This window comes from Salminus brasiliensis, chromosome 12, assembly GCF_030463535.1.
Source record: "Salminus brasiliensis chromosome 12, fSalBra1.hap2, whole genome shotgun sequence".
NCBI lineage: Eukaryota > Metazoa > Chordata > Actinopteri > Characiformes > Bryconidae > Salminus > Salminus brasiliensis.
In genome coordinates, this window is record NC_132889.1 from 9,833,854 (window position 1) to 9,854,496 (window position 20,643).

At 36.1% G+C, this 20,643-nt stretch overlaps 2 protein-coding genes across 3 annotated transcripts; one reads left to right on the plus strand and one right to left on the minus strand.

Moving 5' to 3' along the window:
- Positions 1-2,172: 2,172 nt before the first annotated feature.
- On the minus strand, positions 2,173-12,385 carry tmc6a (transmembrane channel-like 6a). Of its 2 annotated transcripts, XM_072694351.1 has the most exons (19): positions 12,276-12,385; positions 11,735-11,853; positions 11,132-11,236; positions 8,849-8,965; positions 8,559-8,667; positions 8,380-8,464; positions 7,946-8,221; positions 7,375-7,538; positions 7,108-7,252; positions 6,591-6,746; positions 5,685-5,842; positions 4,502-4,580; positions 4,262-4,359; positions 4,093-4,188; positions 3,930-4,005; positions 3,674-3,807; positions 3,339-3,512; positions 3,173-3,251; positions 2,173-3,086 (listed from the first exon to the last, which is right to left on the minus strand). In XM_072694351.1, exons 1-19 carry the CDS (start codon positions 12,329-12,331, stop codon positions 3,021-3,023), a joined length of 2,292 nt encoding a protein of 763 aa, XP_072550452.1. In that variant the 5' UTR covers positions 12,332-12,385; the 3' UTR covers positions 2,173-3,020. The 2 variants fall into 2 exon arrangements, with proteins under 2 accessions (XP_072550452.1, XP_072550453.1); XM_072694352.1 differs by lacking the exon at positions 4,093-4,188.
- Positions 12,386-16,522: 4,137 nt separating this feature from the next.
- syngr2a (synaptogyrin 2a) lies at positions 16,523-20,160 on the plus strand. Its single transcript, XM_072694363.1, has 4 exons — positions 16,523-16,719; positions 18,082-18,319; positions 18,575-18,711; positions 18,798-20,160. The coding sequence occupies exons 1-4, from the start codon at positions 16,621-16,623 to the stop codon at positions 18,987-18,989; spliced, it is 666 nt and encodes a 221-aa protein (XP_072550464.1). The 5' UTR covers positions 16,523-16,620; the 3' UTR covers positions 18,990-20,160.
- Positions 20,161-20,643: the final 483 nt, after the last annotated feature.

A 20,643-nucleotide genomic window follows, 5' to 3' on the forward strand; every position in this document is an offset into this window, starting at 1 on the left:
ACGCATGCGTACATGTAAGTTGCGTTTTACGACGATACCCGATTTGGACGGCACAAAGCTGTTTTGAAAAGCTGGCTGTCTTTAACAGTAGCTAACATTACGGATTTTAATATTAACTATGTCTTGTATTATATAAATGATCTTGACAACAAAACATCTGATGTAGTGAATACTGTTTTCCTGTTTGCTAAATATCTTCTTTATTTTTGTAAGTGGAGAGACTCGGCCCCATGTTTTGATAATTTCTTGGTTGAATTTAGAATGTATTACTCTTTACTGAGACATCTAATTGTGCAAAAGAACTCTAATGTTTCCAAATTCCTTTTTTTTAAATGCTTGCTCTTTTGAATGAATACTATTTAAAGTCCCATACTGTTATTTTTTCTGTTTCTGTTATTTTTACTGTTATTTCCTTTATTTCTTTTCATTGCATCTCTACGAGGGTTTGTACTCGAAATGTCTAATAAAAAAAGTCGTTTTGGACCCTCAACAAAGACCGACAGGCAGCACTTCCTATAAGGCAGCGCCGCTACCACCCCGCCCACGGACTGCACAGCCAACCACAGTCGAGCTGAGCAATTCCTCGCAATGTAACATTCTAACCAATGACAAGTGAAAACATATGCGGACAGAAGAGGTGCTTTTTCACCTCCAACCTGCGAACTGTACGAAAATGGTCAATTAGTTACATCAAATCAAATCACATCAAATGTTGGCCAGATAGTAAACAAATGCATACCTACACAACTTATGTAGTACTGTAGTATTTAGCAGACTTTAAACTATTAATGATTTCCTACAAGACATAAAAGCAGTGTGGATGCCGCCACATATGTTTAGAATAATGTGCTTAGAACATGTGCTTAGAATAGATAGCCATAGTCTACATAAAGATATTTTGCTATATCACAATTGATATGCTTTAGAGGCTATTACCTATTTCTATATGCCTGGAAGACAGACACGTAATGAATGCAATCATTAAGTTAAATATATTATAATTGCTATATGCATCAGAGGCTAATAACTGTAGATGCATGTAAGACATACATAGTAAATGCTCTCATTTAGTTAAAGAAGGTATATGATAATTGCAAAATACCTCAAAGTCTGTTAACATTTTTTTAGATCTAGATAAAGATTTTACGGCTGGGCATTATAGTATTAGTACAGTTGTAATTTTGATGAATTTGTTCACAGCATATGACCATGTTTCTGAGAATATTATGCATATCGTCAGTACATAATCACTTTCTAACCGCAGCTTTGATTAAAAACAAGAGCATAATTAGTCATACATAGTTGAAACAATAAATATAATGAATACAAAATAACAAAAAAGATTAAATTAAAAATATTTTTATCCAACAGGATAGTGGGAGAGAAAAAGAGAAAAAGAAATGGGTGAAACACAAATTTAACCTGCTAAATGCAAAGCGACAAATACACTTTACAATTTAAACAAAGACCTTCACTACTCTGACAACCATGAACCATATCTCACACAGAAATCCATGCCCCTCTTCTGAGAGTAGAACAGATACACTCACAGACACAAATGCTGTTTCTGCTGTGCATAGTGTCCAGCTCAGTTGTGGTGATTTCCCCACTCACACAAATTTAATTTAAGTCACCTGGCCAGGTTTAGTAGATGTGGTTGAGCAGACAAGAGTTCAGTATGAAGTGGACAAACGCACATCAATTTACTTTGAATTTGAAGACACATATTAACACAAGTCTTTATCTGTCAGAAGTGGCCGTCCAACAATGTCCATTGCCAGCCAACTTCCTGCAAACATCAGATTGTCAGAAGTAGGTCGAGCAGTTGAAGTTGAAACATTTAATTTCAAGTAAAAGGTAGTAATTTTAACACAAATTACCAAGAGTTGAGCCTATTTGATCTGTATTTGTTAATATATGTCCATGCAAAATAAAAAAAAAATAGTTTTTCTTTTTTGATAAATTTGCTAACTTTTTTTTACTTTGTCATTATGGGGTATTGAGTACAGACTGTTTTTTAATATTATTATTTTAACACAAGGCCACCACATAATGTGAAAAAAGTGAAAGGGCCGGAAGACTAGGTTTTCATAAATTTCCTACCAAGCAGAGTTGAGCTGTTCAACATGATGATTGTGTTAAATGTGAATATTATTTAATAACACGCACCTATAGTTTGACAGATTGTTATATAGGATCTTTTAATTAAACAATAAAACATTAAAAGCAGTGTAAAATAACACAGTGTTACAATATAAAATATAACATATTTAACATTTAGGCAATTCAGGGAATTACATATTTCAGTAAGTTTCAGCATTCCACACAATGTCTCAAGTAGTTTCTAGTGACCTAGTGGCTTTTTTGTATGGTAAATTATACATATAAGAATTACATCAGGGCAGTGGTGGCTCAGCGGTTAGAGCTCTGGTCTATTAATGACAGGGTTGTGGGTTTGATACCTGGACTTGGCAAGCTGCCACTGTTGGGCCCTTGAGCAAGGCCCTTCACCCTCTCTCCTAAGCATCGCAGCAATGGCTGCCCAGTGTTCCGGGCATGTGTGCTCACTGTCACTGTGTTGCGCAATTCAATGGAGTGCAGATTATTGGTACCACATCTATTTTTGACACATATGCACATTACTGACCAGATATTTTTTAGGTCTTGGAAAATTCTCAGTATAACAGTGTTATTGAGTGTGGTGGTACAACAATACATGTACAATACAGCAAATCAAAATCACCTCTCTTTGTGTCTGTAAGCCACTTCCATTCTCAACCAGTGTTTAAAAACCCCACTGCTGTTTCTGATACACTCATACCTGCACCACACACTAACATGTCACTAGCATGTGAGTGTCTTTGCTTTGCTGAGAATGGTGCACCACCCAAATAATATCTGGTCAATGGTGGTCCTGTGGTGGTCCCTTATCTTTTGGTGCATGGTACTGTATGTACCTTTAATAAACTGCCAAGTGTACAAGAATTTGCTTGTTTTGTTGACTGACAGTGTTAACATATTTATAATTTCTGTTGCTCATGGAGAGTCTGCAGTTTGCTTATAAGGAACTTCTTATCTTCACCTTCCTAGAAAAACAGAGAGGAAAAGAACTGCAATTACTCAAATAAAAAAAAACTTTTCAAAGACATTAGAAGCTGGATTTTCTACATACATTTTCAATTTGCTTCTGTAACAAGGCCATTATTCTTCTTTGGCCATCTCCAACTTGAACATGAATGTAAATCACAAGTCTAGGGGAAAATGCATCATCGTCAAAAAAGATTGAGAGCAACCAAGAAAAAAAAACTATGTACAGAGTCATCTTCAGTGACACTTACAGGAAAATCCCTGCGATGATGAAGAGAAATATGGGGTTCTCTAATAATGTGTATACCCAGCTGAGCCATGTCAGGCCAAGATTAGATGTCTCTAGACTCTTTCTCCACTCCTTGCCAGCGAGAAACATGCTGGAGAGTGTCCTGAAGGGTCCACAAGTGGATGATGGCTCAAGTCTGAAAGAGTAGACATTAACAAACACTTGTTTAAATGTGAGAATAACCCTAAATGGCCACAAAAAACTCTCCCTCCAGTTCAAATTTCAAGTAACAGAATGGATTTTCATTTGTACCTGTTCATATTCCTATTTTTTCTAAAACTAACTAAACTTTTATACCTCCACATTGTGTATGTGATGCATGCAGCGGCTCCAAGGAACGAGGGAAAACAGAGGAGTGAGACGAAGAGAGTTGTCATCTGTGTGGCCCTCCATGGCGTTCTGGGTGCTTGGCAATTGATCATCAAACTAGCCTGATACAATGATTGCAGTATAAAAACTTTACTAGATATATAAACCACATTTTAAAATAAGCTGTATTCTATTATAAATACACAATAGAAATGTACTGATTTCCAGAGTACACTGACTCTACCCTTTTCATGTAGAATAAAAGTAACAATTTCCCAATCTGAATGGCAGGTAGCAGTGGAGAAAACAATACTCCAAGCCTAGAAAATATATGGAGGATAGGCATTAAAACCAAACATTTGTGAGGGTTTTACATTTTAAGTCATTTATATAGATAATAACATTACCAAGCAAGCGTCTGGCCATAGATGAGCTCCAAAACATTCCGTGCAATGTCAAATACTGGCTTTCTCTTTCTTCTTAAAATTCCCTGAGTGAAAATCCTGTGGAAGCAGTAAGACTAACTAGACTGAACCTTTTTAACAGCATATCAGAAAGCCAATAACATTAATTTACCTCCAAAGAAAATCTCCAAAGACAGTGTACAGTGCACCAAATAGCAGGTCCATCAACAGGAAACGATAAAGTTCCTGTCCCACAAAGGTTTCCCAGCACTGCTCACAAAGGAGAAAGGTTCTTAGGAATGTTTCTCAATGTGTGTTGATTGTTGTTCTTAATACAATCCTTACCACAAATACAAAAAAATAGAAAACAATCAGTATTTTTAAATGTAAGTTGACAGAGGTGTCACTTTACCTGAAGTTTTTCAGTAGCAATCCTGTCCAGCCAGTGGTAACAAAGAACACCAAGAGTACTCACTTTCAAAAATAAATTCCTAAAAACACCAAACACATAAGAACAGCTGTTGCCTTTCCAGATATAAATGGCAGACCTTGCTCAAGACCATGTGTGTTCTGCATATCTCTGAAATGTTCCCAGTTGATGGCAGGAAGTGCTGGGTGATATGACCTCAAATTAATATCACATTTAATTGAACATTTTACCGTGATTATGAGTAATGAATTATTATTTTAACAAATGACAGACACTGCATCTTTCTTTGGTACAAGCTGCTGGACTTGCTCAGCTGGCTCGGTGTTCAAGTTCTTCTCCATGTTGCTTCCATGTCACAAAATGACAAGATGAATGATTTTTGTTTTTATATTCAAGTATTAACATGGCTGTTGATCAGTCAATTCACTTGGCTGTCCTATATTGGGTGGTACAGGTAAGAATTCATATCAAATATATAACATATATATAACATAAAAACGTGACTAATAAATTGACTTTTTTTTTACAGAAACTTATTAAAAACAGTTTTTATAGGTTAACAGTTTTACTACTAATACACATTTATGAACAAAAGTGTATATCAGATATTTTATTATGCAAAACAGAACTAAACAATAAATAGAGCTCACCTCTTCTGACCGTAATCGCAAGTTAGTTTATGGTAGCAGTAATTTAATCTCCTTCATAATCGTAAGATCACTGGCAGAAGAAAGCGCATTTACAGGGAAAACATGCCCGGGGGGCCTTGGAGAGCGTATGCATACAGGGTTAAGCATTTGTGCTGTCTGTGATGTGTCTACTTTATGCAAAGCTAAATTTTGTTCTACACTTTTTGTTGCATAATGATATAAACACAGACTGTAAGGTGAATTTTAAACAGTATACACTAATTAACAGAAAATTAAAAAACAATTAAATTAAATTAAAACCGACGTGGCAACACAGGCGATATGCTTGAAGATATTTAAAATATTTCAAATAATAGAGAATCCCCCTTTTCAAATTAGAGAAACATTAAGCACAAATGCATAGCACAGTAATTGTGATATTTCTAAATGACATTGTTATGAATAGAAATCAAATGAGCAACACACAAAAAGCAATTACAAATGTGTATTTGAAAAGTGTTTTTTCGTGTGCTGACCTTATAATAGCAACATAAATGCGAAGACTAATTGAATCATAGCTCTCCATCCATGCCACCATGTTAAAAACACTAGGTAGCAGATAATTCAGACCACAAACTAGAAGCGGCAATATCAATAAATGTGTTTCCACTGCTGAAGTCCATTTCATCTTGATCTATACATTAAAACAGTGAAACAAAGACAAAAAAAACACATGCAAAATGAATGGAATAAAATATATCCCAAATTTTATATTAGATTCTATTCAGTATATATATTATATAGACCCTCTGACAGCATGTTCAATATTTATTATTGTTAATTATGTTAATTAACTTTTAACTTGCCAAGGCTCCTTTTTAGTGTTTTTTCAATTAGGACACTAATTAATTAGTGAACACACACATACATTCTAGTGAGCAAACACACACAGTGGACTCTCTGCACTGCACTGCAGTTTGGGCTTTGCTAAAGGGTCCAACAGTAACAGATTGCCAGTCCAGGTATGGGACCCACAACCCTGTCATCAATAGCCCAGTGCTCTAACCGCTGAGCCACCACTACCCCAACTGGTTGCTTCTTTGTGCCCACATAAAAAGGATTGGTCTGATAGCACTATGTGAAAGTCTAAAGATTTCAATGCCAATTTAAGAAGCATGGTCAAATTTCTGGAACGTCTCATTTCTTTAAACAATTTTATGGAAGTGTAGATACATTGCCAAGGCCAATAAGACCCCAAATGTAACTAAACAAAGAGAAAACTGGTTCAGATGGTCAGGAACAACCACCAAGAACCACCAAGGCATCATCTGGAAGACGACTCTTAACATTCTGCTGCATGCACTTAATGAATTATGGGATGACCAGACAAAAAAATATTGCATGATGACCCACACTCATAGCTGTTTGCATGGATTTCTTACATGTTCTCTGTTGTGAGAGAAGATGTAGATAGCCAACACACAGCAGAAAATGCAGGTCAAACAAATACCCCAAGCAGTGCAGTGAAGGGCAAACCAGATCAGCCTGGTTATCACACTCCTTCTGGGATTTCCACTGTGAAGTTCACAGAGCATTTCCTGTAACATTTAAAAAAAAAAAAAGAGTTTCACCTAAAAGGGCAGCAAGATATAAACAGCCACTGCTGTGGCTGATACACTCACAATAGCACAACACCAACTGACATTCCACTATGTTTAATACCATTGTGGTGGAAATGGTGCATCACTCAACTGGACAATGCACAAACCCTGCTAACTACTTCAGATTTTAAGAGTGACAAATACAGCCAGACTGTCACACCATATGCAGGCTTTTCTTTTTTTCTTAACCTCATGTTAGTTTCAAATGCTATTTAAATCATATACGTCACGCTGTGTATCTATACAGATCATAGAAGAACATGTCCTCTAATCAAGCTCTAGAGACTAGCTCTCTCACCTTTAGCTGTGTGCAGAGGTTCTCAGATAGCAGCTGAACAGACATCGCCTTGCTAACTTTAAAATCCCAGGAGCTGAAAACCTTCAAAGCCAAGTTCCCACGAGATTTAGATATGTGAAAAGTCCTCCCTAATGTTTTGAAAACACTTTCCAAAAAAAAAAAAAAAGAAAGAAAGAAAATTTTATTATTAACACCAACTACATGATGATGGACCATCTTTGCTTTACAAATAGTATTTTTTTAATCTGCCAAAACAAAGAGCCATACCTGTAGACAAGCATTATGCAGGTAACAAACAGACCTATTCCAATAATAAGAAAATATGCCAGGCGTATGTTATATTTCCCTTCAATGCAAGTTTTGTTGAAAGGTCTGCAGGCATCTGTATAGTTGTAGTATCCATAAAACATCAAAGAGTTAGTAAGTACACCCTAATAAAGAGAAAAAAACATTGTTCAATACATTTGTCCAGTTAAATACGCATAAAGTGCTTGGACATGACACACTGACCCAGCACTCACCAACAAATAATGTGCCATATCTTTGTGTTATTTTGGGATTTTTGAGTCTAGAATGTTCTCTTCCATTCACACTGATTCACTTGGGTTGTCTTTTCTTATTTTGGAGGACAATCTCACCAACATTAAACCATACACTGGCTTTATATATTGAAACTATTTGCAGGCTACAAGTGAATGTATAATTGCATGAAAATAATTTCTTGTCAGTTACATTCGGCTGTTTAAAATTATTGAAAATACATTTCAGCCTTAAAAGGTTGGTATTTGTTGAGGAATGTTGGGTTAGTCTACTGTGGCTTTTAAATGTTTCTTCTTACTGTGCCAGTAAGTATCTCGAGTCCGGTAAAATTGTTGGTACTGATGGTAAAAACGTTGTTGGTACTGCCATATGAGGATCGGATTACTTGCGGTAGGACCAGAAAAGGGATGGTGACCAGAGAGAGGAAGACGTTATACAGCAGGAGAGTCCTGATGAATAGGAAATAAGAGAGCACTCCAGTCCCAAAGCGGCCACTCACTTGCTTTAGTGCCTCATGCCAAAGCTGCACAGAGTTCAGCAGGGACTGAACACCCTGCCGGGCACCATGGAGGCTCTGTGAAGAACAAATATAATGTAGTTTACAAATACTGTCTCTCTTCTATAGACCATTTATTGATTATTATTAATTATTACATTTTGCATAAAGTATTTATTAAGCCTAAAACAAATTGTAAATTAAAACAAATTGCTAAATAAATGAACAACATTTACCTTTCCAAGGCGTGACTGAAAGTGACTACTATTTGTGGCCTTTGCAGAAATAGCCTGACACCCTTTCTCATGACAGGCTTGTGCTCTGGAGAATGATTTTGGATTAAAATGCAAAAATGAATATCATTATATATTGACTGTATTTTTCTTACACAATGGAGGATCTAAAATCATTTTACCTGAGTTCACGCTTCTTTTTCAAACTTAGAGGCAAAGACCGTAGCATGCGTGCACACTCAGCAGCAGACAGAGCCTGCAGGGTTGCCAGCTGATGCTTCCTCTGAGGCACTTTGGCCCACACAGGCACACAAGTATACACATTGAGACACATAAACAAATAAAAAGATTTAAGCAACTCACATACATGCAGACTGGTCCATTCACCTCTATGATTGTTTGCAAAAAAAGGAAGTAGGTCTGCACTATACAGGGGTTGTTAAGCCTGAGAGACTGTAAAAAGGATGTAAACCTTCATAGGTCACACTTCCATGAGACTCATTGTCTCTGTTGCTGGTTCTGGAGGCCTGGAAGTGGTCTTTCAGAGAAGCCTGGGCCCGCTGCGAAAGGACAGCCTCACTGGTCCATTCTTATGGCAGGCAAAAAAGGCTTTGTTAAAAGTATGCTTAATTTAAAAATACTAACATAAATAAAGACTAATAATGGTATCATTTGCATTTAATTATTGCAGTTGACTACAGATGTTGGTCATAAAATTAGACTATCATGAAAAAGTTTATTTATTTCAGTAATTCCATTCAAAAAGAGAAACTTGTATACTATATTCATTCATTACAAACAGACTGATATTTTTCATGTGTTTATTTATTTTAATTTTGATGGTTGACAACTAATGAACCCCCAAATTCAGTATCTCAGAAAATTAGAATTTTACTTAAGACCAATACAAAATTACAAAACAATACAAATACAATACAAAAATTTTATTTAGAATTGTTGGCCAAATGAAAAGTATGAACATGAAAAGTATGAGCATGTACAGCACTCAATACTTAGTTGGGGCTCCTGGATTACTTCAGCAATGCGGCGTGGCATAGAGTCGTTCAATCTGTGGCACTGCTCAGGTGTTATGAGAACCCAGATTGCTCTGATAGTGGCCCTCAACTCTTCTGCCTTGTTGGGTCTGGCGTATCGCATCTTCCTCTTCACAAAACCCCATAGATTTTCTATGGTGTTAAGGTCAGGCGAGTTTGCTGGCCAATTAGGAACAGGGATATCATGGTCCTTAAACCAGGTACTGGTAGCTTTTTTTGTTGGAAAATGAAATCTGCATCTCCATAAAGTTGGTCAACAGCAGGAAGCATGAAGTGCTCTAAAACTTCCTGGTAGACGGCTGAGTTGACCTTGAATCTCAGAAAACATATTGGACCAACACCAGCAGATGACATGGCACCCCAAACCATCACTGACTGTGGAAACTTTACACTGGACCTCAAGCAACGTGGATTCTGTGCATCTCCTCTCTTCCTCCAGACTCTGGGACCTTGATTTCCAAAGGAAATGCAAAATTTACTTTCATCAGAGAACATAACTTTGGACCACTCTGCAGAAGTCCAGTCCTTTTTGTCTTTAGCCCAGGCGAGACACTTCTAATACTGTCTCTTGTTCAAGAGTGGCTTGACACAAGGAATGTGAAAGAAAGCCATGTCTTGTATATGTCTGTGCGTGGTGGTTCTTGAAGCACTGACTCCAGCTGCAGTCCACTCTTTGTGAATCTCCCCCACATTTTTGAATGGGTTTTGTTTCACAATCCTCTCCAGGGTATGGTTATCCCTATTGCTTGTACACTTTTTTGTCTACCACATCTTTTCCTTTCCCTCGCCTTTCTATTAATGTGCTTGGACACTGAGCTCTGTGACCATCCAGCCTCTTTAGCAGTGACCTTTTGTGTCTTACTCTCCTTGTGCAAGGTGTCAATGGTTGTCTTCTGGACAACTATCAAGTCAGCAGTCTTCCCCATGATTATGTAGCCAACAGAACTAGACTGAGAGACCATTTAAAAGCCTTTGAAGGTGTTTTCAGTTAATTAGCTTATTATAGTGTGGCACCCGGTCATAGTGTCTTCAACATTGAACCTTTTCACAAAATTCTATTTTTATTCTAATACTGAATTTGAAAATTTCATTAGTTGTCAGTTATAAACATCAAATTTAAAAGAAATAAACACTTGAAATATATCAGTCTGTGTGTGATGAATGAATATATCACTTTTTGAATGGAATTACTGAAATAAATAAATTACTTTTTCATGATATGAAAACGTGACCAGCACCTGTATAGGCTTAGTAATTAGTTGTGTTATCTTCTGTCCTTTTGTTTGTTTGTTTTTACAAAGTACAGGACTAATTGGTTGGCTTTATACTAAAAACACATTCTGTAAATTAATACTAAGTGACACAGTGACCTATGTGATATGTTTTCTTGTGGTTGTGCTTTACTTATTTTTATTTATTTATTTATATTTATTTATTTATTATTTATTTATTATCCTCTGTCTGTACTGTGTTGTGTTGTCTGTCCGCACTTGTTTGTTTGTGTTGCACTTGTGTCTTGTATGCACTGTCTATGTTGCACCATGGTCCTGGAGGAACGTTGTTTCGTTTCACTGTGTACTCTGTATGTAGTTGAAATGACAATAAACCCACTTGACTGGACTTGACTTGACTTGACTTATTCAATAAAACAGAGAGAATTCAGCTAATTAAAAACCTGATAAATACTTTAAGAATCTCACCTATTGAGCGACTTGGCATGGATGACAGTACCCTTTGAGTGGCAGCAGACCACCGCTTTCTGGTTAAAGTGTTTTTCTCTGCAGTTTCATCTACAACTTTGTGTGCTGGACCAACAAACAGGCAAGATCATGGTTCATTGATGGTTGTTAAATAATACTTTTTATATAAGCTTTATATTATCTGTAAGGCCTAAAAACTCTCTCTAAAAAAAAGGTGCTTCATACTCAGACATCATCTACAAAAATGTTTCCGGAAATAAATAAGCTTGTCCTAATATATAAACATTGTTTTTCACATTGTCTATATATGGAAACTAAGATGCAAACACACCCTGTCTTTGGTTTGTTGTGATGTAATGAAATACAATACATTTATCATTTTTCAAGTAAATGCAATAAATAAATCCCCACAAATGTTATAGGTGAACATAATAGAAAATTCAATACAATTTAGAACATGGGTTCTTTCAAGAACAGTGCATTACAAGTTTCTTTAGGCAACCAAAAGTGGTTCTTCTAGGGCATCTCCCCAATTAATCCGTTTAACTAATATTATTTTAAATAGTACATTGTGTAAATGTACAGAATCATGCTTATACATACTGCTGTTTTCCCCCATTAGATCCATTTCAACTGTTTCAAAGTCACCATCCGTGCAAGAACTGGTGTCATGATCATTCTCCATGGAACATCTAAAGAAGGAAGGTGAGTTTTGTGTGCACCTAAAAAGGGTATGGACATCATGCATGGTTTCGCATGCAAGGAAATTTTAATTAGAACAAGTACTTAAGAACAGAACAGAAAGGACGCAAAGAGAGACATTTTAGTAATAAAACAAATGACAAGATTCACAGAATCCACAATGATTACATACATTTCACAACAAAAAACAAGAAAAAAATCTTCTTGTGAAAACTTGTGAGAACAGCTGCATGTTCAAGTGACATGCAAAAAGTTTGAAAAAACACTTCCCATTTCAGAAAGAGCTGTCAAGATGACAAGTCATAAGCTGTGACATTGTGGGTAAGAGGCAAAGAATGTAAACTAAAGACATTTAGTAAGAAACGTAAAGTCACAAGCTTACTTTAAATTAGTAATATTGACAGTTAACCTGAGCAGAATTTGTTTTAATCGTTTAACTCACTCAGAATCACGTTCTGTCTGGCAGACATCCAAAGAACTGTTAACACTGCAAGCCATCCTAGTGAAGTGTGACAAGTACTCTAAGTCGTTGTGCCTTATTAGGTTTTACCATACCCCCCACCCCCATGCACACACGCACACACACACACACACACACACACACATACATACACAGCCACACACAGTCACACATTCTCACTCTCTCTCTCTCTCCCTCACACAGTCACACAGTTACTCACATCTATGAACAAGTCTGTGCTCAGTCATCTGAGAAGTAAAGTTTAACACTTGATAGCTGTTTCACATGGTGGAGCAGCTAACAACCATAGACAGGATGCCAGCTAATGTGTTACCCTCTGTCTGTTTAAGATGTTTCAACCTGGTCAAATACTAAATTCTACTTCAACTTTAGTAGGGAAATCCTGAAACAAGTCTCAGTTAAGACTCCAATGTTCTTTTTTTAGTAAATCAGGAATCATTGGGTATTATTTACTACAATCTGATACCTTTGGGTGGAATCTCGTGTAAGACTTAATTTGCATCTTTGCATGTTTAGAGAAGGAAATAACAACTCATGAACCTTTCACAGTTCTTTTTAAAGTTTTAAAAAAAGAGTTTGGAAGTTGCCTGTTGTTTCTTTCTGCAACTTTCTGAAAAAGGAATCTGTCTGAATCACCAAGTAGTGGTTAAGCATGATCACACTAGTTAAATAGCTTGACCAATACAACCACATTGGTTCACCAGTATGAGCAGCTTGACGACCAGCTTGGTTGAGCTAGTCATGCTGATAAATCAGCTACTTTCATTAAACTTACGTTAAAACATACGCTGTGCTGGTTTAACCAGCTTGCTTACCAAATAATTTCAGCATCACAAACACAAAAGGAACATAAATAAGATAATCTTAACAAAACAAAATCAATAAAAACAAAGACAGCTCAACATACTCACATTCACAACAGAGAGAGTGAGCAAGAGAAAAGAGAAAGCAGTAAGGTGCGTGTTTCCCCTCCCCTAAACTAACACTTGGAAACTATCACTTGAAATAGAACTAACATTCAACTTAATGTTACCATTTTTGGGTTATGATTTAGGGTTGATTCAATGGCAAAGTTAGGGATTGGTTAGGTGCAGGGTTACATTCAACAGACAGTCATTTAGCTTAGGGTTCAGATGCATACTACATATTCAGTTGAATGTTAGGTGAGCATCCATGAGGCATCTACAATGGCCATCCAAATAAAGTGATATCAAAGTAATTATATATTGATGCAAATTATATGTAAATAAAAATAACTGAATACATTTATTCTACTGTTTTATATTCAAAGATACAAAGGTGCCCACACTTTTATAAAATAGTATTTATATAATATGAAAACTAATGACTGAATAGCAAGCCATTGGATGAAATCTACCACTATGGCTAAGCATCTAATTAACATCTTGTAGATTTTGCTCAAATTACCATAAAAAAATAAGTGTCTTAAAGTCTCTAAAAAGAGGACTGAGAAGTCTTCTGGCCTGTATATGACTTAAGATGGTGTCCTTACTGGCATCCTGGGGATAGGTTAAAACATGTTACTCAGATCAGGAATTTTTAATAGCAGTTAATTCTTGGGTGTGATGGACACAAGCATTGTAAAAAAAAAAGGTGTTGACAGGATGTTACCCTAAATTTAACAGCATCTTCCTGTAAATGTATAATAAATGTAATCTATAAATGTAATGTCTTTATGAATATAGGATATTACTGTTACAAAAATGTATAGGGAACAAAGCATGCCATATTAGCATAACTGACTGGTAGATTTTTAATCTTTATATTTACTCAGAACTCAGACAAAGAGGTTCTTGTTTTCTGTTTTCAATGTTGTTGTGTGGACATGAAAAACTTATTTTCCCAGAGACACCTTTATGAAAATGCTGTCACAACATACATGTTTCTGGCTAAATCTCAAACACCTCCTTACTCCCTGCATAGTGAACTACATACTGTAGGTCATAAAACTACCATGTCTACCTGCAGATAAATTACTGATACTCTATATAGGGGGTATTTTGTAATTTGGGATTAAACCTGCCAGTGTGTTTTCTTCCATCTTTGTGGAGTCTCTCTCTTTATGATGTACTATCGCCCCACACAGGGCTACCATGGCCTTGCAAGCATTTTCTTCTGAATTGAAAAAAAAATTGCATTCAGCCCATGGTCTGTCCATGTTTAGTTCTCTCTATGACCTCATCTGAGCCATTACATAAACAAACCTTTGTGTTTTCAGTCAAATTATGTCAAAGACAAAATGGTTAAATGAGGGAAGTGGGAGAGAGTCTGACAGTGTTTGAAGTGACTTGCTGTACTGTGGTCACAGTACTTCCTGAAATAAGCCTTACAGTTTATTTCCCTGGTGATAACATCGGTAAGCTACAGCCTGTGGAGGTAACAACAATCCTAAAGATGTCTTTACTGTGTGTATGGCATTGTGAAATCTGAGGACTACCAAACAATTTTGAATTGGAATGTAGGGCACAATGTCAGAAAGCTGAGTATCTGACAGAGGTCCTGGGTTTTCCAGCAGAACAATAATCCCAAAGCGTACTTCAGAAAGCAAAAAGAAATGGCAAAGAGCTGGAGAGTTCTGAAGTGGACAGCAAGTCAGTCCACATCTAAATCCTGTATAACACGTGGAGAAATCTAAACACCGTTTTGGTACCCCTCAAATCTGAGAGACCTGGAGCAATTGGCAAAAGAAGAGTAGTCCATTAGACTTGAATTCCACACTGACAGAAAGGCTCTAACTGATACACTTGAGCAGCCCCCATGCATCTCAAGTTCATTTGGCACCACACATGATTTCTGTGAGTCTGTATCTGTTACCCTTTCTGCTGCATAATATTGTTTAACAAAATAGCTCAATGTTTTATTATGCCTCTACTTTTATGTAGCCCAGATTATTGTCAATAAAATTTCAGAGGTGTGTATCAAATACAGCTCTGTTAGATACACTGAATTAAAAATGGGTTTATACAGCAGTTGAGGTCCACATGTTAATTCTATAAGTGCTAAGTGCTAATTCCGACAACGAGGTAAAACTACAATGTGTTATCTACTGATTTTCCCATTGTTATATTCAAAGGCATCTTTACATATTTAGCTGACAGTGTTTAAAATTGATAAATGTGGCCAATCAGTTTTACCATTTCAAAACAGTTAATTTAGGGAGTCTTGTGAAGTAGGAATGCTGGGATTGTCAGTGGTCTGAGAAACAGGTTTCCAACTCTAAATGGGCAGGATTGACAGAGGTGAACTTTTTACCTGTTTTCTGGATAAACTGTATCTTTACCGCCAATTTCTTAAAGCCAGTAAATAACCAACACACCAAGAAACCAATACAATTGGGTGGGTGGGTTGTTGTTTTCAGATGGGTGGTGTGATTTTTTTTTTATTTTGCTAGTTTAAAATGACAGATTTTAAATTATAATGATGCCAAAGAAATACTGAAACAGTATATGAGTACATTTGTTAAAATTAAGGTCTCAGTGAAAAGACAGAAACTGGCTAATAGTGTTAATCACATGTTCAGGGTATCAGAGCTGAGAGATGTATAGTACAACATTTATCATCTGTAAACTGAATATGAAACTGGTCAACAAAAACAAACAAACAAACAAAACTAATAGGTTTATGGGTTTACTTGACTGTAGGCCCTGATTTCCTCTGTTAAAAAAAGACTCCAGATGACAATGAACAAAATAACCTCAAACCTCAGTTTTCTAAATATAGTTAGTTATAATTACACATTTTGGACATGACACAAACTACATATAAAATATGTATATATATATATGTATATATGTGTACGTTTTAAAAGGATTTATTTGTAGGATAGGCCTACATATCTTTTTAGGGCAAGTCCTTCTTCAGGCCTCCATGATGGAGCGCCAAATGAACATACACCTACTAGAACATGAAGACCATGAAAAGTTTACTTTTTATTCACATTTTGTTATATATACATGTCACCCAAAAGCAGGACACCACACAGTTTAAATTTTCAATTATTTTAAACAAAGTAGAGTAGGTCATTAAGAATAGTAATTATAGACGGTAGGAAAGTCATGCACTCTCATATGTTGCCTGTAAAAGCTGTCTTTGTAAACAGATCAACATTCTGATATTGCACTGAAAGAAGAGGTTACAGTTATAGCCGATCGTCATGTTGAATTAATGACGTGTACTTCCTGGAGGGGTTGGCGCACGCTGCTTTCAGGAAACAAATGTTAAAGTAAACAGAAACGACAGAAAACTCTGTTGTAGGACGTATGAAAGTTGTTGGGATTGTTACAAAATGGAGACAAGTGTTTACGGCGCATCTCTAGCTGGCGGTTCTTTTGATTTCGTGAGTTTTATTAAGCAGCTCCAAACTGTGCTTCGCCTGCTAAGCTGGGTAAGTGTCAACGCATAAATGCCTTAAATGGCGAGTTAGCAGACTTGCTAGTTTTGTCATCAGCTTTTCAGTTTTCAACTTTGACCAGATGCTAACCATGACATTAAAATGATATGTCCCTAAACAGCTGGCTCTCACGCTTAAAGTTATTAATGTAACTGAACACTTTCCCAGCGATTATCAGGGCGCTATAAATTAAACGTAGTCCGCGTGTTACCGGGGTCGGTTCTAACCAAAGCCAGGGACACCGAAGTGATGACTCACCTGTAGCCTGATGAGTATTGACTTTGGTGTAAGAGCAGTCTGCAGGAGGTTAAGCAAAATACCATTTTTCATCGCTGGTGTTCCACCAACAGTCCAGTTATTTTTCATTTTTGTTTTACTTTGTACTTTTGTTTTTACTTAGTTTAGTACGTAATTGTCAGTTTCACCAACAATCATTTTATATCAGACATAGCCATTGGTTGTCTCAGTTGATTGCAGTAGTTGTCTTGTTTATTTTTTAAAATACAAGTCTTGGTACATTTAAACTCTGTTTAAGAGAGAAAAAAACATGTGCAGTTACTCAACCAGTACATGCTGTTATTTTTTATAAGGATTATCAGGATTTAAGGCCATCTATCAAGTATTTAAGTCAGAGTTGGTATTGGTATAGACAGATACTTGAAAATCTGGTATCAGTATTGGAAAGGGAAAAAGTGGTATTGGTGCATCCCTAATTTTTTGTGCAGGGTAGGATTGGGAAACTCTGCAATAGCACTAGCTAGCTGATTATTTTTTATTAAAAAAAAGCATTCGCTCAGTGTGTTTCTTTCTGTTTTGTTTTTTTTTAACTGTTACTGAAACTTGAACTTGAACCAAAATAAAGACTAGGTCCTTCAGAATGAAAGTAACTACAACTTACAGCTTAATTTTTATACAGTCAACGGACCAGTTTGTTTGTTCCCGTATGGTTATTTAGAAGTTGTGGGTGAGCAGCGTAAATCTGGAACCCCCTAGCAGTTCTGTGAAGATATATTACAAGGTTTAAGGTTAATTACATACATATGCTTTGCGGAATGCAAAGTGTTTTTGTTGCAAAAGGAAAGAGAAGTTTAATGGACTGCTTACATAATTTTATTAACATCTCTTAACTTCAGGTTTGGGGATCTAGGGCATGACACAAATTGTGACAAATTTTTATGTCCTGAGGACAGGGGTTTCCTTTTTTACATTAAAGAGTTTAATGCTTTAAGTTAACTTGCCTAGTTTCTGCAGTTAGATTGTAAAATGTTGTTTCAGTGTTCTGGTTATGTTTTAAATGAGTAAGTTCCTTTCTGTTAAGCTTATTAATTTTCTTCATATTTCTCTTCTGTTTCTTAGCTGTTCTCCATAGTGGTTTTTGCAACCATTACTGCAGAGGGCTTCATCAACCAGCATGGGCAACAGGATACCAAATGCATATTTAATCAAAATGACAATGCCTGTAGTTATGGGACTGCTGTGGGGATTATAGCTTTCCTGGCATGTGTTGCCTTTATTATTTTGGATGCATACCTTCCTCAAATCAGTAATGCCAAACAGAGAAAACACATCGTCATCAGTGATCTTGCTTTTTCTGGTAAGAGAATCTTTATTGCTATTTCAATGCCAATGTATTATAAATGTAATTAGAGATAGTTGAATTGTATTAATGTTCTTTGAAAATGGAATGATCAGTTTTGGTTTTGTGAAGCAGTATCACTTTAGTAAAATGTATTAATAACCTCCCTTAAAAATGTCCCTATACCAAGTACATGAGTCACAGCTGTTTTCTGTTCTTCTTACTTACTCTTATGTTAAACAACTTTCCATGTTTGCTTTGTCCTTATGACAGGTGCATGGACGTTCTTGTGGTTTGTATGTTTTTGCTTTCTGGCCAATCAGTGGTCACATACCGTTGAGACTGAGGGAATCCCTGAAGATGCTGCCCGAGCTGTGATTGCATTTTCCTTCTTTTCAGTTGTCAGCTGGGTGAGCAACATATCGACCTATTGTACATGTAATTTAACACATGTGCTTGTTAAACTGACACAAACATTATCTTTTTGTCCTACCAGGCTTTGCTTACCCTATTTGCCTATAGACGATACAATCAAGGCATGGATGAGGTTGGTCTGGGCTACACTGATCCTTCCCATGACCAAACCACCCCATACCCTCCCTACCCCAGTGCTCCAGAGGGCTACCAGCAGTCCCCATTCACTCACAACTCCAAAGGCGAGGGAAGTTATCAACCCCCAGCATACTAAGTGGCAAAGTTTTCCAAGGTTGGGAAAAGTTGGCACAGGCAATGAGCTCCATTGGTATGCATTAACTCTTGCACTCCATTGTTTATCTGGGTCTATATACATAAGAATAATAATTTAGAGCTATGCCTTTCTTTGACCACCCTAGACCATCACTGAAATGTATTATGAATATGGCCAATTGTCTCTTTACTTACTATGTGCTCGCAATTGACAGTCAGGACAAAATATGTGTTACTGTGCTTAATGCAGAAGAGGAATGGCCTCTGTAAATAACTTGGATCTGCTTTCTAAGGCAGAAGTAAGTGAATACCTTAATTTAAGGATAAAGATAGTCTCATACACATTACTGAAATTGAAGTAGTCCTTTAGTGTTTACTGAATAGAAGCAATAAATATACAACACATTTATTGTACCTTTTATACCATTACGTGATCAACTGATGTTAGATAGACAGCAATGCTGAACATATACAGGCAACAATAAAACAGTGTGATACAACTGTAAACTGTGATAGAAAATTACCACTATGCTTAAGTACATAATGCACAGACAAACAGGTTTAAGCACCTAATATTTTTGTAATCTGATTGAAATTGTTTGATATTTTAGTGGGTAAATTGATTTCGTACAACCTTATGAAGCAAACCAGTGCTTTAATATCAGTTACAATGAATGTCTACTTGAATATGCCTTGTTTCTTTTTGGGTTTTTTTTAATGTTTAATGTTTTTTTTATTTAAATATATACATATATGCTATTGATTTGTTGTATAGTTTAAAAATGACACTGGCTGCAGCTAAATGCTTTTTATCACAAAATTTGTGTTGGTGTTGGCATGCCTTATACCAGGAAGTCAAATTTTGGACTTCTACCTTGGGCCATAAGAATTGTGCCTTAAAATTTGTGAGAGGGTTTATTTATCTTTGTGAACATTAGTAATAATAGTTATTCCACAGTCTCAACTTTTGCAGAACATGGGTTTATTGTAAATTGTACATTTTTGAATGAGAATAGTTATTAGAAACAATCATCACAAAAAATATATATAATTGTTATTGTTATTACATACTGCTTTAATGAGTGATGTGTATCTGTAGATTTGCTTTTGCAACAGTAACTAAAGCTACAGGCATTGTCTGCTTCCAAATAAAGATGGGTTTCTTAAGCTTCCTTTTTCAAACCTTTATTATTATTATTATTATTTTATAGTAAATGTTTTAGAGTATGTGTGCACAGTAATAAGTGATTGCCCAAAAAGCATTATACTACTCAGTCTACTTTAAAACATTTGTTTGTTATTGAACACTGAAAAAAAATCTGTGGGCACAGTCATTAAAAGTAAAAAAAAAAAAAAGCTAAATTTCAAATCATAAGGCATGCTCCCAGCATTTTTCCACAAAATGCCACATGGAACTTTCTTATCTTGGGTATCCATTTATAAATTATTGTCGGATCACTGGGTTTTACACTATTTTTTTATGCTGGGGTGAACATTTAGACAACTGCACCCTATGGACATCCTAAGGTTACTAAAATTTCTGTTTTATATATATTCACTGACAATCAGTAACGTCACATGGCTCAGTTTTCCAAAAGCATCTTATTGTTAAAATGACCTTAACTGGTAAGAGGATTAATTGTAAATTATCACCT

Excerpts from the sequence above, each read along its gene's own strand:
- tmc6a (XM_072694351.1), bottom strand. The coding sequence starts at position 12,331 with ATGGCTTGCAGTGTTAACAGTTCTTTGGATGTCTGCCAGACAGAACGT. Across the intron at positions 11,854-12,275 it reads CAGACAGAACGTGATTCTGA|GTGCACACAAAACTCACCTT; the intron begins GTGAGTTAAACG and ends TACCCTTTTTAG. Across the intron at positions 8,465-8,558 it reads AAAAAGAAGCGTGAACTCAG|AGCACAAGCCTGTCATGAGA; the intron begins GTAAAATGATTT and ends ATCATTCTCCAG.
- syngr2a (XM_072694363.1), top strand. The coding sequence starts at position 16,621 with ATGGAGACAAGTGTTTACGGCGCATCTCTAGCTGGCGGTTCTTTTGAT. Across the intron at positions 16,720-18,081 it reads TGCTTCGCCTGCTAAGCTGG|CTGTTCTCCATAGTGGTTTT; the intron begins GTAAGTGTCAAC and ends TCTGTTTCTTAG. Across the intron at positions 18,712-18,797 it reads TCTTTTCAGTTGTCAGCTGG|GCTTTGCTTACCCTATTTGC; the intron begins GTGAGCAACATA and ends TTGTCCTACCAG.